Below are 16133 nucleotides of genomic sequence, written 5' to 3' on the forward strand. Positions count from 1 at the left end.
AAATGCATCTTAATACAATGCACTGCTGCTCCACACCTGCCAATAACATTGTCCAGTGTCAATTAATACTAACTTAATAAATCAAAAACAAAATCCTGGTGATGACGATGATTTTCTCATATCCATAGTTCGTTCCTTCAGGGATTTCGAGGATCAGCCTCTCAAAGGCAGAATTTCTTCCTGAAAACTTTGCGAGCCTCATTGTTGCAATTTTTGTTTCTCTTCTGATGTTGTTTTTGTATCTTTTTTTTTTTTTTTCCTCGTCTCTGCATGCGTTCTTACCCAGTCTCGCACACTCCCAGTCACGCACGCAGCCAAGCACACACGACTCATCCGTCCATTCTCTCGCAGCCGGACTCCTGGCCCCGCCCACCAGGGGGAGAGGACGGCGCCCGCGTGGGGGCGTCTCGTTGGGAGGAGATGAACCTGGCTCCTCAGTGCTGAGTCCAGACATTCGTACACAAAATGGGTCCATTCACACACATGTCTGATAGCGTGGCCGATTGGGGGAGGGGCACATTGAGGTTGGCGCCCTCTCTAGTCGGAGGACCGCGGAATTGTGATGGTTCGTGGTTCATCTCAGTTCAGAATCAGTTATATTCATTTCTGCATTTTGCTGTATTGTAATATTTCAAGATCACTTGATTTTCTTATTTTTGAATGTCCTTGTTCTCCCTGGGCAGACATGGAGTTTTTTTATTATTATTTTTCTTGTCATTTGAAGTAGTTTTTCCGAGGACGACAGCTCCAATAACACAGAAGTTATGTCGGCATGTCTCTTAACGCATTCGATGTAGATGTTTTGCTTTTTTTTGCAACATGTAGCCACTCATTCTCACTCGCACCCACTCGCCATCTCAAACTTCATTTGGGCTGGTTCCCCTGGAATGCCAAATGAAATCCACATATTTTTCTCTCAGATAAGATGCAGCCATGGATCCCACGAGCCAAGCACAATGGATCAAATTTCTCACACTCGCTCTCTCTCGCCCTTTCTCTCCTAATTTTTTTTATGTTGAACAGAGTGCTGCATCGTGAACAAAACTCCAGAATACCCCAGATGCCGTCTAGAACTGGAATCCCTCGGCTGGCACGTTGGCTGAGTTGAAGCCGTAAGTTCCGCCCTGGATGGCCTCTGGGACCAGGCTGGTGTCTTCATCAATCTGAAAGATAGATGAATAAACGAAGCATTAACACGGTGCGGCAGCGGCTGGTGGCAGCCAGCCACCGTTCCTGTGCCCGTGACCATTAGCGGCTTTTTCAAAAAAGTGGGTTAATGTAGGGGGAAGAAAACTTCTTCAATATAGAAAATTCATATCATAAGTAACTTACATCATCAGATGAGAAGAACTGATCAATAATTTCATATGCCAATTTGTAGATATCTTCATTTTCATGATTCTGCAGTTGCTCCACCTTTTCCAAACCTGTGGGACGAAATGATAAAAACCACTTATGCATTAACACTTGATGCTAGTATGTTAAAAAGCAATCATAATAAAACTGATGGCAGGTGTGGCACCGACCTCCACATTCCTCAATGAGGTTAGCAATAGTTTCGGCCTCGTCATCAGCCATTTTGAGGATATTGCTGAGGCCGTCGAGAACAACCTGCACAACTTGAGCGTCCTTCACTGTAAGCAGGTTGCAGAATGGAGGGATCACGTGCTTCTCAATCAGGTGTGCCACCTGGAGACAACACAAACACAGTGAAGTATCAATAACCAAACGTTATAAAAAGGAGGAGCATTTTACTCAACTATGAAAATAATTAACTTTTTGTTATAGCAGCAAATATAAAGTAATTTCAGTTTATTTTTACAAATGTTCAGCCTTCCCATTTCTTGTACATTTTTCCAGTGTTTGGGAGAATCTTACCTGATCTTTCCTCCCACTTATTGTCAGGTTACTGATGGCCCAGGCTGCTTCTTTCTGAGTGCCAAAGTCACCCTAAGACATACGTATTCAATGTAAGCAATCCATCCTTAAGCTCTTCAAAAATAATTACATAGGATCCAATTAAGATGGACACAAACCTTATCAAGCAGGTGAATGATCATGGGAACTAGCTTGGCATCAATGACAGCCTGCACCTGCTGCTGGTTACCTGCTGTGATGTTGGACAGGAACCACACTGCCTCCTACAGGACAAAAAGCACAAATACAAGAGTGAGAGATGATTTTCTATCATGGGTATGATGTGCTGTGCCACAGCCATTCAATGTGTAGGGTTGATGATCCCAAGCAGAAAAATTTTTTCTTTTTTTTTGTTTTTGTTTTGTTTGTGGCCAAGCTGGATCAGAATCCAGAGGTCCTCACAGTTTTGACCCCTGGTTGAGACAGAGTGCAGTGGGTGGGGAGAGGGCGACTTTGAGGCTTTAATCATCGTCCAGTCACAACAGGAGGCCTCTTTTTTTAAGTGACTGGTCTCAGATGCACTCCGATATCAGCAGAGACATTTGGTCTTCAGCACCCTCTCTGCACCAACCCATGGTATCACACATTCAAGCACACATACACCCACTACTAACCCTCATCCCCACCCCCACCCCATATTACTAACTACAGGTATAAAGTCGCTGGTGTTTTCTTCGATTCTTCATCCTCGTGATTCTGGACCTTTTGAACTCATGCTCTTAGCTATCTGCCCCATCTATTTCCTTTCATGCAGCATTCACCCTCGCACCACGTCTCAGTTTCATCACTTCCAGATGACTGACGAAACTGCTTGAGCTCATCAATTTGTGTGTGTTTCTTAGAAACAGTCGGAGAACAGTCACCTTGTTGATTTTCTCCTTTGGGTGAGTGAGGAGTGCAGGGAAGTGGCTGAGGGCGTCGCAGTTGAGCACCACCTGGGTCTGTTCGTCTGTGCCGGTCACTATATTCCCAACAGCCCTCAGGGCAGCGGTCTGGATCAGGAGCATAAAACAGGTTTGATAATGACACATGCTTAAAGAAATTATTTTGTAATACTCAATATGCTTGTAGCACAAAGCCTTAACTCAGGCTCACTGGAGTTTAAAGGTAAAAGTAGTTTTCAAATATTACAAAGTTACAGAATTATCTTCACACTTTTGCTTCACTAGTAGTGTTTGCCTTTGATTAATGTTTCCATTGTTGATATAACAGCATTAAAAGCACTGCTGGGACATAATTGATGACCTGTAGAGTCTAAGTACTTGAGCCGGATCTTCCAGAGCAATTGGTTCATCAATACAATCCCATGAAATCCAGCTGTCATTGGTCTGAAAAATCAGTACATTATTTTTGAAGGAATGGACTACCTGTAAGAATTTGGATGTTTTGAAAACAAAGCTCCTCTTCACAATGTTAAACTCCCCAAACCTAATAGATACTGCGAGGTTAACGTCTCACTTATGTTTATGTTAAATTAATATTTGCTTACTCTACTTCAAAGCAACTGTTTGTCAAGGAGCAACAAAGCATATAGTTTAAACGCAGTAGGCTAACTTATCTGGGTTGGAGTCTGTTAACTTTGGTGTTTAATGCTTGAGGCTTTGAGTCTGAAATGATGTCTTTCAATATGTTTGGTTGCATCAAGTGACGGCTTCACTTCTTCAGTGTGTCAACAACACCCAGTCCAAGCTGGACACAAAGCCTCCTCTTTCATGTAAATGTGAAATCACAACACCAGTAGTCTAACATTTTGCTCTGGACACAAGGCCCTTCAACCATATTCTTAAAAATCTTTATCCCACCCCCAGAGGGGGAAACAGGATATTGTTTTGGGTATATTTGTCTGTTTGAGTGTTAACAATATTACAGCATAACTACCAGTCTGATTCATACCAAATTTGCATGAAAGAGGTCCAGTGACCCCTACATCACCTGATTACATTATTGCCTTAATTAGGTCAGGGTCAGAGGTAAAATAAATAAATAATAAAAAAATTATTAATTAAAAAAAAAAAAAAATTTGAAAAAATTGAAAAAATAAATAAATAGAATTACTTAACATAGTGACATATAGTGCCAAACCATAGACCATCTGGATCTGATGTAGATTCTGGATTTGCTGGCTACTTGAATTCAATATGGGCAACTTCATCTAATGCATATTTTTGGCCATATCACAGCTGAAAAAAGACATCATCCTCATTTGTTGCAGTAAGAAGCTGTATCACTAGACCAGTCACTAATCACTATTGTCCGTGGACATGCGACATTTGATCAGGATATGATCCAGATACGCAAATATATGACAACTTTTGACTATCATTGAATTTCCCTATATTGCCCAGCTGACAAATCACATATTTTCTCATTACAGGAGATAAAGCTCGTTAAAAAAAAAAAGAAAAAAAATGACCATAAAATGAAAGTTATTTTTCTTCAACTTTTTAAACCTTGGAAAACTATGGGCATAGACAAAAGGACCTGTGTGTTATTTTGGCGATTCAGTGTTTGGAGAGTGACATGTTTGTGAGACAGACGACGCTCAAATCAGCTCAGCCCGGCACTACTTGTTTGTTCTGGGATTACCAGCTAATGTAGGTTTATTTTTGAAAATTATGATTATGGGTAGGGGAGCGCTGGTTGGCTCTAAATCTGTTATCATTTCAGTATAAAATTTATTTGCCAAAAAAAATTATTTAATGCAATGCAAATCCTAGTTTTGAATATTTATTCATAAGTTATTTAGGGTAATAAGACTAATCGAGTAGCTCCATAGTGTAGTTCAATCCCAGAAGGAGAGAGAAATTTCTTAGGGGTTGCGTCGGGAATGGAATCTGGTGTAAAATTACCAAATCAAATATGCAGACCTATCTGCTGTGGTGACTTCCTTGTGAATAAGGGAAGAGGCAAAAATAGCTTTAGAGTGAACACAGACCACCATGTCTGATTGTCTGATTTAGTTAATCCTTTAACTCTGGGCGATCGCCGCTGAAGCGCCGGTTTCCTGCCCTTACTAGCCGCAAACAGCTGGTTAAGATGTAGTGTATCAGCGCTGGCTTTTCCGTGACCGTTTGTCCTATCAGAAAAATTCAAACCGTTCCTGAAAGCTCAGAAATTGCACTTCACAGCCATATAGGGGTATTATGGTATTTGTTTGCGGAAGTCTGCGAACTGTGGCACTTTTGAAGTACACTGTGTTGTGCTCGACACATTCAGAGGCATATGGTTAATTTAGAGGTGATGTGTAGATTTATTTTTCTGTGCGACTAATCAATAATTTGAAGAATAGGTACAATTTCAATGAACCAAGATTTCCTTTGGCTGTGAGAGCAGCACTTAATTGCCCCAAGGTGTTGGTTCATTCTTCTGTAACAATGGTATTTTTAAGATAAGACCCAAATTAGGTTTAATCAGTCATAAAAAGCCCCTGTTCCTTTCCCATACCTGAACTTTGACCTCCTGGTGACTGAGCAGAGGTACCAGATGTGGAACAATGCCAGAGTCAATAACCATTTGGATCTGCTCATTCCCTGCATCCGTCAGGTAGGACAGAGCCCACACTGTGTCTACCAAGATCTGGAGGCAGCAAAGCAAGAAAAGATTCAAACGAATACATTTAGCTTTCTGTTTAAACTTCATTCAACAGTGATAATTTAGCAGAAACTGGGAGTAGTGTGTCCATCATAGCTATGTAGGACAGTTCCAGGTACTCACACTGACATCAGTGTGGTGGATCAGAACGCAGAGAGCTGGCAGGATCTGAGAAACAAAGAATATGCGTCATTAGGTGGATAAAATGACTGAAAACACAAAAAAGGTTCCTATGATTCAGGTTTGATCATAGCTACAATGACTGCATAATTAATCACTGATCCTGACATCTTCACTAAATATGAAACATTTGATTTCAACACAAAAACAACTAAAACAATTAAGTTGCTTTCCTTTGACAAGCCTCAGGTGCTCTTACACAGACTTCAGAAACGTCAGGTTCACTGAACGCTGCACTGCGTGGCTCACCTCTAAGAAACTCCAATAGGACATTAAGTCAGATGGATGTGGAATCAATTTTATAGTTTCTTTTGTCTTCGGTAGAATTTATTAAGGCATGCACTGTCCTAATGTCCAACCTGGTCTCAATGTTAGAAGTGACCCACTGATCTATTTAAAAGACGGACACAGCCACCGTGACATCGCCCACAGGTTATTGAAGTCTTGAGCTGAGCGTTATGAAACCAGATATGACAAGCAAGGGACACTGCACATTCATACTGTAGGGACTTGTCCATAACAATTTAGGCCCACCTGAAAGCAAACTGTTTTATTCCCTTTTTGGTCTCTAATGGGACCAATAATTTACTAAATGGTCATCATGTTTTCTTCAATAAGACTTCAAACTATTAAAGGTGTCTATAAACTTGTGGGAAAAAACGTTACGGTCACAGATCAAGAAAACCGGAGGTTGCTTTTCCTCAGACTTGTGCTATTAGTAATGCATTAGTAAGAATGAAGGTTTAGGGCACAATATATTTATATACAGTGCATTAGAGCACAAGCTATCGATTATATTAGTAATCGAGTATTTTATCAATTATTCCATCAATTAATCGAGTCATCAATAAGAAATATATAATCTTTTAAAATATTAATACAATTTATATAATAATTTATAATACAACATAAAATTACTAGAGCCTTGAAATAAGTATGGCCAAGTACATCCCATGCCTACCCCTGCTTGCTGCAGGTGTCCCCACCATCTAAAGCAGGACGGCTGCTCACAGCTTTCAGCAGGCTGCCTGATTTAAATATCGTCAGATGGCAAATTTCATTTGAACTTCTGTAGCTTTGCTGTACATTTTTCGCTGTGTAAAAGAAACAGCAGATGACAGCGGCCAATGAGTCACGTTAATTTTGCACTGTCTAAATGTTAAAATCCAAAGACCTTTAATCTGCTTTTTTAAACCTTGTCTTTTTGCTCCTGGCACAAAAAGAGGGAATTAAAAAAAAAATCCAAATGAAATCAGTGCATCCCTGCACCCTTATGAACACATTCTTTCTCTACATACCTCCTGGATTGTCTCCATGGGTGGTGGAGGGTCCTTGTGACGGCACAGATTGACCATGACCCAAGTGACATTGCGGAGAAAGGTGATGGGGATGGAGGGACTGATGAAAGAGAGCAGAGGCTTGACCACACCCAAGCTGATCACATAGTCTCTGCACTGAGGGCCATCGCCTGGAAAGAAAACAGAGATTTCAGAAACAGTTTTAGGACTGACTTACAATTTACTTCCAACAGTCACGTTCACGCAAACGGCAGCTCACCTATGATGTTCCCCAGGGCCCAGACAGCCTGTTCACACACATTCTGGTGAGGTGAGTGAAGCAGCCTCAAGAAGAGTGGCACAGCATCTACACAAGGGAAACAGATTATTAAAAAATAATAAATCAGTGACTAAACAAACAGAAACTTGGAAGAAAGCATTTTTAATCCTCATTATGGTTACTAATTAAAATGTACTTCATTCAAAGCTAAAGTTTCTTCAGTGCTGCATAAGAATGCATAATACATCATAGATTAAGACTTTATGTAAAGATGAATAATTCCCTAATTAACTGATTTAAGTGTTTCAGCTGCACTTTGTTCTAACTTGGTGCAAGTGCTGCTGTTTAATGTGATCTGTCACAAACTGACAACCGGTCATGAATTCAAGCGACAAAAAACAAGATCAAGCAGGCAACTCTGCTCAGACCTCAGTAACACAGGCCTGGAGACCACTTGGCAACCACTGGATGCTAGGGAAAACTGAGTGACTGGTTGACAGTATCAACTAACTATGTGACAATAACGCAAATAAATGAGTTAAGAAATAAGAAAATGAGACTTTAACCATAGAAGTTGCAACACCAAAAAGAAAAAAATCTGGACTTCTAAAAAATAAAATGTAACCACTTCATTATCTGTTAAACTATAATGTAATTTCCTTTGCAAAGTTAAGATGCATTACAGAAAAAAGTGACATAATTCTCAGAAACTGAAGTGACATGTTGTGATAAAATGACACTTACTGGACTGGACCACAGCTTGGGTCTGCTCTGAGGTACCCGAGGCTATGTTGGTTAGAGCCCAGGCTGCCTCAAACTGGAGAGATGGGCTATAGAAAGGTGCAGAAGAGGCAATTGCAGGAATGAGCATGTTTTAACAGTAAGAGCATACTAATGAATCACTTATGTTGTGCCATTGCTGGAAGGTGAAAACTAGAACACATTTGCATATCTACGACAATGTTTAGATGTAGGCAGAGCTAAAACCTGCTGGTTCATTAGCATAACTCTGAAGTTTACATAAACGCAACACGATCAGAGAAGACGGCCAACAAAAAAGGACAATTCAACGCTACATGTAGACAGAAACAGCCAGCTCACTTGTCATCTCTGTCCAGGCAGTGCACCAGGATAGGAAGGATCCCAGACTTAATCAGGTCATCTATGGGAGGATTACGGTCACTGGACAACAATTTCCTACAAAAACAATGAAGAAACAAAAGAAAGTTACTCTCTCTCTCTCACACTCACACTCAGACTCACACTCACACACACACACACACACACACACACACACAAGCTGAAGGAGCTCAGCACACAGAGAAACAGCAAAAGAATGTCAAGTATCTAGAAAATGTAAGTCAATCACGATGTCAGTGCCTCCAAGGAGACTTCATCCTGCTTATCACCTAAAACAACACTACACAACATCAGACTAAGGCAAAATCCACAATCACTATTATTTTGGTATTTAACACATGTACTCCTATCATGCATCTGTTGAGTGGATTTATTTGATCTTTTAAGAAAATCCACCTAAAATAAACAATTAAACAGCCTGTGAACCTCAGCCTGTTGTTGAGTGACAAAAGTTGCCACTGCTTTAATGGCAAGTTGTGCTCTGGATTTGAGACAAACCAAAAGCCGCACCGTAACATTTTTATCTCAATTATCTTGTTTTCATATTAGTTGAAAGCCAAAAGCAAAACTGAAAACAAAATTCAATGATTGCCCAGCCCACACATCAGGTGTTTAAGATGAGGATATTATAACAGGATATAGCTTGATGACAAAAATAGCAAAAAAAAAAAAAAAAAAAAAAAAAAAACATTCCTGGAACAGAAATGTGTTTTGGTTACCTTATGCTGCATCTGACACAAAGGCTGCACAAATGAGCTGCAGTGCCATTTACAATGTCCATTAATTAGACAGGGCTGGCTTACTCTTAAATCGCAGCTGTCAAGCAAAGCTGGAAAAACATTCAGCCCCAGAAAATGCAACACTGAAGCTGCATTAAGCAGAGAACCCACAATTTCAACCAGAAAGCTTGTCGAGACAAAGCTTTGCTGTTCCGGCGCAGAATCAGCAGTTTGCACGTACACTTGTGACCCAGATGTTGAATAATAACAAGCAAAAAGCTGCTGTTAATAATATTAGTCTGACAAGGTCAGTAAAGTTTACTGACTGTAAAAACTGCACAAACAGCAGTAAGGGAGAGCTGTGAGTGTTTTCTATTTGCAATACGACACCACCATTGTATGAGAGAAATAACAGTTACTGAGATACACTAAGAAAATGTGTGTGTGTGTGTATTCACCTGGCAGCCTGGACAGCGCTGAGCTGGACGCCCTGGTTATCACTGGTGGCATTCTACAAAACACAACAACCACTAAATCATGCACCACACAACAGCTAAAATATTTAATATCAAAACAAACAGTTTTCCAAAAGAAAATCAGAGGACAGCCAATTTCCTGCTCATAATAATCAGTCAATTATATAAGACATTAAGATGACTTTGAAGGACAAGTGTCAATTTGAATAAATAATTCAACTTAGAAAAGCTAGGAAACACCAGGAAAGGAAATATAAAACTTACTTGTACTATTGCTTCAAGAGAGGTGTTTTGCTGAAAAAGAAAATTTCAGAAGGATCATTAGGATTCTTTGTTAAATATGTATACCTTAGTGTTAAAAAAATATATACAGGCTAAATAATAGAAAAAAACATTTTAAATCCAGTGTGTGAAAAAAAAAAAAATTGCACTATTAAAAGCGTGTACTGAGTGTTCAAAATTACAGCGAGCAGACATCTGTTAGCTCCTTGCTTTTATACGTGAAAAATACTCAAAAGGAAGGAGAGTCAGTAAAGTGCTAAAGTACCAGCTGATACAGCAAGAGGAGGCTGGGGATTGAGAAACGCCATCAGGAGTCTTACTTAAACCAGTCTGGTGTTATGGTGTAACAGTCAGTGAGCCGGACGTGCAGGCCAGCATTCACCATGACAAAATGCCAATTGGCACCCTCACCCAGTTCCCCCTGAGTTCAGAGTTAAACGTAGGCTCCGACTAACAGATTGTTGTAAGAAGCCTCAGATTAAAAAATAATAATAAAGGGGAAAGGGGGGGTGGGGCAGACTTGCAACATTAGTCAAACCAGAAAAAAAAAAAAAAAAAAAAAAACATACAAACATCCTTCAGTGTACTTGAAGCAGATTTATGATTGTGTGTTTACAACATATATCTGAGTGAATTATTAAAGAGGCAACTCTAACCTAGAGATATTAAAAATACTTGATAGAAGAATAATGAAAGCAAACGCTGAAGGAAACTTGGAATTTAGTGCATGTGCAAAAGACACATTTTGAAAAGGCTGACATTAAAAGGGGGCCCAAAACACCAAATAAATGAGTGAACAAATAAAAATCGTAAAGGCAACACAACTGATGTCTTATTTTAAATAAAATACTATCATCAAGAGCGCTTTCACGAAAGCTGGTCTAATGTCTTGCAGTGACTCAGAGCAGCATGTCATTGTTGATCTATTGCTAAGCAGCCCATTCTAAGTTAGCCTTCTCAACACCACAAGGTAGTCAGAGTGATTTAATTTTGAACTGCTGAGTGGCCATTTTAATCCAGGAATGCCACCAAACCCAGATACATGAAGGCTGGCGGATCCATTTTGTGTGATCACAAAACATGAAGCGTGAGCTAACACTGCATATACAAGGGGATGACTATTGAGACATTTGTAGATTAGCGTCAAGCTTCTCAGGTGTAGAATTTAAAACTAAGGATCCAACTTACTGCATTTCCACAAAACGAGCTTGTGACGTGGTAAGAAAAATGCTACACTGAAAATAAGGTACACCCTGAAAATGGACGATGTCTTCTGTGTTTAATCAGAGAAAGATTGCAGGGCTGTCCACTGAGAGAAAAGATCTGACTCAGATTCTTTGAAGTGAGCACGCATTCATCCAGATGACAACATGCACTATGCACGAGGCCAACTAATGAAAAGAGCTGAAATTTAAGGTAGAGTGATATCCTCGTAACTGGCTGACCCTTCACGTTTCAGGAAGGTGGCCTTGTGGTTCACTCCTCTGTCTTGTAGCTACTGCGTTGTGTGGAAGTAACATTACTAAAACACAGTGTAGCCACTATGAAGTGTGCCGAGAGGAGGTGATGAAGTTTCTGTAATCAACCATGAAATGTCTAGAAAGGCCCAAGCCTCAGTGTAACAGCTATCCAATGTTGCTGTGTACCGTGTTCTCTGTCCTAAAAGAAAATGAACATAGGCTAGGTCATGCAACATGATGAGCGTCTCCCTCTGCATCCTCATCACCATCACAGACAGTAAAGGTTTTTTGAGCTAGAGTAAAGACACAGGAGTATTTTGAACTTTAAAGGAATCTTAAAAAATGCTAAATGCAAACTTAATGAACAGCAAACGCTGTATAGCTTGAAATGGATCAGTTACAGAGTAGAAGGATGTAGGTCATTTCAAAGACTGCAGTGCCATGACATATTTCATTGATTAACTTGACTGTGCATGCATTTACACATTGTCTAAATTGACCCTAACCCTAAGACTAAAAGAGCTTGATTTGAACAGAAATGCATATCAAGTCAAGCCCGAGTCAAATGAAAGGTTTCTGATTTGGGGGCAGTCCTAAAGATATTCCTAACAGTATTTCTTATATTACTCATGTCACTTTTCTTACTTGGTATGCATTTTAAGAAGAAAAAAAAAATATTCACATAGGTGTTCACTGCACAGTTAACATAATCAGAAATTAAATAACCTGGCAATTAGCCTTCAGAGAAAAGGCCACTAAATACCCCCCAAAAATAACAAAATCCTAAGGAGGAATACTTTCACTTGGTGCGTTGTAATATTCTACCAAGTAACCTCCACATGCACAGGGAAAAAAAAAAAAAAAAAATCATCTTACTTCAGGAAACTCAGACATCAACAAGCACATAACTAGACAAACTGCATGTTTGTTCACACTCGTGCCGCACCCGGCTGGTATACAGCAAAGAGAGCCACAAAGGCAGCATCACATGAACAAGATGTCAGCAGGTCCTAAATTTCTAGAGTGTTTCATCAGTGCGATGAAATGTACAAATGTACAAAACCTCCTTGGACAAATAGTCACAACAACCTTCCTGCCAGGCTGTCATTCCTACTGCTTGGACAGTACCCCACCTTTAAAATACAAAAACTAAAAACATGTTTACTTGACTTGCTGGTGGAGACTTAAGTGGAAGACACAAAACGTACCGATCTGAAATCTCCGTCAACGTCAGAGTCCTCACAGATGTCCTCATGGGGAACATTTCTCCTCTTCAGAAGGTGCTCATCTCTTTTGTTCTGTGGTAGAGGGGAATAGAAATAATACTTCATACATCCTCCTGCAGAATTTCATCATCACTACATGGAAAACTCTGTATTTCAGCACACTATGTCAAAGATAATTTGCAGATAACAGACCAGAACATAATGTAATGTACCTTAAAAGTCACAGTGTTCGGAGTTGATGGTAAAATATCAAACAAATGTGATTACCTTTCTGAGTTCCACCACTACTTCAGTCCTCTGTCTTCTCATAGTCTGTGGGAAAGATGGAAATGGGAACGTTATGCAAAAATGGAGCTATAATATGAATGCTGTCTTCAGTCAATTCAAATTTGTCCACTGTCTACAGTCAGGGTTCAGTCTGAGTGACCCGAGCTGATAAACTGTCAATCATACTTGAAGCATCAAGCCAACAGCCCACACTGCATATGAGAGACTGACCTAATATGACTCAGCTTAAGACCATAACACAGCTAACTGTTCTTCAGCAAATACAGTTTTTATTCACAGTCTTCCTTGTAAAAGACAAACATGATGAGATGCACTCAACTGGCACTTTATCATCAAATGAATCCAAAAGACCGCAGTTCTGCAAAAAGTAATTATTGTTTGTGGTACTGTACTGTACAGCATTATAAAAAAATTTGCAATACAGGTTGACTCAAATTTGAAAACTGAGTCAACCTGCATTATTATTCATGGACTGGATAAACTGTAGGAAACACAAGGTGGTCTGAATTAATCTTGTCAGGTCTCACTCATGACCCTCACTTGCAGCAAAAAGCTGAAAGAATCGTTTTATGAAAAACTGAAATAGTGCATCGATTATGTTTGTCATCTGATGGCCTGGACTTGGGAGACAATTTAAAATCAATAAAAATTTACATTTCCTGACAGCAAAGGGATAGGATCTTATTAAACCTGAGACCACATAGGATTTTATTAAAAATAAAACCTTTTTCTAACCTTCACAATGACAAACTTTAATGCAGGGGTTTTCTACCAAACGACGTTAGCTGTTCCATACGGAAGAGACACATTACAGGCAGTATATAACTGATGAAAATAAGTTTCGGCTGATGACTGACGGAGCTACGCGTTCATCAATAACACACCTGCACCGTGGTTCTTATAACTTAAGTTTTTAGCATGTTGCGGGGCCAGACAGTTCGTGTCCGGAGGCCTACCGCGCTGCAGACTCGTCAGACAGGATGTTTGAGTATATCCTGCTTATACATCTTAAGTAAGCCCGCATGAAAACAATATCAGCGGTGGGTAACGTTAGTGAAAGGCTGACACCATGAGCCGACTCTAAGTCGCCTGTTAACTTATCGATACGACGTTAGCTAACGTGTAGCTCTGATCTATGGCTCGTGTAATCGTGATATCCTAGCTGTGCGCGCTGTTCTCGCAAAACGTGTAATGTTAGCATTAAAGAAACCCACCGCCTGGACCCCTCCAAAAAAAAAAAACCCAAAAAACCCTCCAAGCCTCGATTAAAGACACAGGTAACCGGCCAGCAAATAAGCTAACTGGTTTCCGCCATTGTTTTTGATTATAAAGACGGGGGATGGGTGGAACTGCAGCCAGCAGCACCACCAAACCCAATCACCAAGTTAGCATAGGCTAGCTAACTGCAGCGTCAAAATATCTTTGACCTGCCGCCATATTAGCCTGGCAATAAATTAAATAGTTCTAAAGAACAGCACGAAAGCCCCCCTTGTGTGTGCTTTTAGATCAGACGGTGGGTAACACGCCGAGCTAGACCGATCTGGTGGGTCAGTTTTCATTTGAGCTAGCATGTACCCCGTGGGCCTGGCTAGCAGCGGGCTAGCAGATGAACTCTGACTAGCTTTTCTGACGTGTTTTATAGCCAAAGCGGCCCGTGGGTTAACGAAACCAGCGGGACACAGCGGGGAGTCGGCCGGCCCTCGGCAAAGATTTAAAACGGGCTAAATGTGAAGGCCCGGTCGGAGTACAAAGTTCCCAACGGTGGAAATTAGAAACGACGTCACAGGGAAACGGAGCGGCGAAGCTGGAGGCGAACAGCGGCGACGCCGTGGAAAAGAGGAGCTCTTCGACACCGATCGGCACAACTTTTACCTCCAAATCACGGCCTTTATTCTTGAAATTCTTCAGCCGCTGGTTGTCCAGTTTCTCGTTGTCAGCCATGTTAGCGGTTCTGGTTACGTTAGATACAATTTATCTCGTGGATTTAGCTGGTGAGCTACCGCTTTTCTGGTTCCTTTTTCTCAGCCTTTCGTTAGCTGACTATTTTTCGCTGCTCAGTCCGCGGTGCATACTGGGAATGCCGGTGGTGGAGGGCAGCCTCGATCTGGCGTAGCGGAAGGGTGGGGAATTCCCCGATAACGCTCATTCGTGCAGCGCTCACTACATGATATTTAATCAGAAATGTCATTTATATTTATGTATGTACCGATAGAGAGACGTATATTCACGCACTCCACACAACGCTAGGTTAAAAAAATAAATAAAACTAGGAGTGAAAATACATTTTAGTTTTTTGGTTATCTGAAATAAAAATAAATTAAAATTAAATTAGATAAACAAAATACACCTTTGTTAAAAAACTCAGGTGATTATGTGTGTATATGTATATGAAATGTAAATACAACAACAATATAACAATATTGTACACATTTACATATGAATGATTACACGTGTCACGTGTATTGTATGTGCATTATAATACTTATCAATTTATAAAGATTTGTCACTGACAAATACCCAATTTTTTTTTTTTTTTACATATTCGTCATACTTTCATATTTCAGATCATCATCCATGTTCTTCCACTTTTCCAGTTCAGGGTCATGAGGGAGGCCGGAGCCTATCCCAGCTGTTATAGGGCAAAAGGCAGGGTACACCCTGGACAGGAGAGCAGAGTAGTGATGCAGGGCTAACACAGAGGGACAAACAACCATTCCCACTCACATTCACACCTACAGTCAGTTTGGAATCACCAATTAACCTAACCCCATGCATGTCTTTGGACTGTGGGAGGAAGCCTATACAGACACAGGGAGAATGTGCAAACTCCACACAGAAATGCCCCAGATTGTATTTGCACGCAGGACCTTCTTGCTGTGAGGCAACAGTGATAACCACTGCACCACCGTGCTGGCCCATGTTTCACATGATTAAACACATTTTTATTTTAGACAAAGATATTCCAAGTAAATAAAAAATGCAGTTTTTATTTATTAGGATGAAACTCCTATCCAAACTTACCGGTCCCTGTGTGAAAAAGTAATTCCCCCCAAACCTAAGGCCTGGTTGTGCCACCCTTGGCAGCAAGAATTGAAATCAAGCATTTGCAATAACTGGTAATGAGTCTTTCACATTACTGTGGAGGAATTTTGGCCCACTCGTCTTTGCAGAATTTTTTTAATTCAGCCACAGTGTAGGGTTTTTGAGCATAAACAGCCTGTTTAAGGTCAAGCCAAAGCATCTCAATCAGATATAAGTCCTGACTTTATACAGTGTTATTTGGACTGGATAAGTGTG

General features: G+C 40.4%; 1 protein-coding gene across 1 annotated transcript; it reads right to left on the bottom strand.

Annotated features, from left to right (window-relative positions):
* Positions 1–923: 923 nt before the first annotated feature.
* kpna4 (karyopherin alpha 4 (importin alpha 3)) lies at positions 924–14930 on the bottom strand. The gene is made up of 17 exons (XM_030743702.1): positions 14709–14930; positions 12816–12860; positions 12531–12620; positions 9845–9874; positions 9563–9615; positions 8347–8442; positions 7990–8075; positions 7246–7332; positions 6987–7156; positions 5632–5676; positions 5362–5493; positions 2781–2909; positions 2037–2141; positions 1879–1950; positions 1527–1689; positions 1333–1427; positions 924–1163 (listed from the first exon to the last, which is right to left on the bottom strand). The coding sequence occupies exons 1-17, from the start codon at positions 14775–14777 to the stop codon at positions 1068–1070; spliced, it is 1563 nt and encodes a 520-aa protein (XP_030599562.1). The 5' UTR covers positions 14778–14930; the 3' UTR covers positions 924–1067.
* Positions 14931–16133: the final 1203 nt, after the last annotated feature.

This window comes from Archocentrus centrarchus, chromosome 13 (assembly GCF_007364275.1).
Source record: "Archocentrus centrarchus isolate MPI-CPG fArcCen1 chromosome 13, fArcCen1, whole genome shotgun sequence".
Lineage (NCBI taxonomy): Eukaryota > Metazoa > Chordata > Actinopteri > Cichliformes > Cichlidae > Archocentrus > Archocentrus centrarchus.

Coding starts and splice junctions, on each gene's coding strand:
- kpna4 (XM_030743702.1), bottom strand. CDS start 14,777: ATGGCTGACAACGAGAAACTGGACAACCAGCGGCTGAAGAATTTCAAG. Junction 8,076..8,346: donor TGCCTGGACAGAGATGACAA/GTGAGCTGGCTG, acceptor ACCTTTCTATAG/CCCATCTCTCCAGTTTGAGG. Junction 7,333..7,989: donor CCAAGCTGTGGTCCAGTCCA/GTAAGTGTCATT, acceptor TCCCTTGTGTAG/ATGCTGTGCCACTCTTCTTG.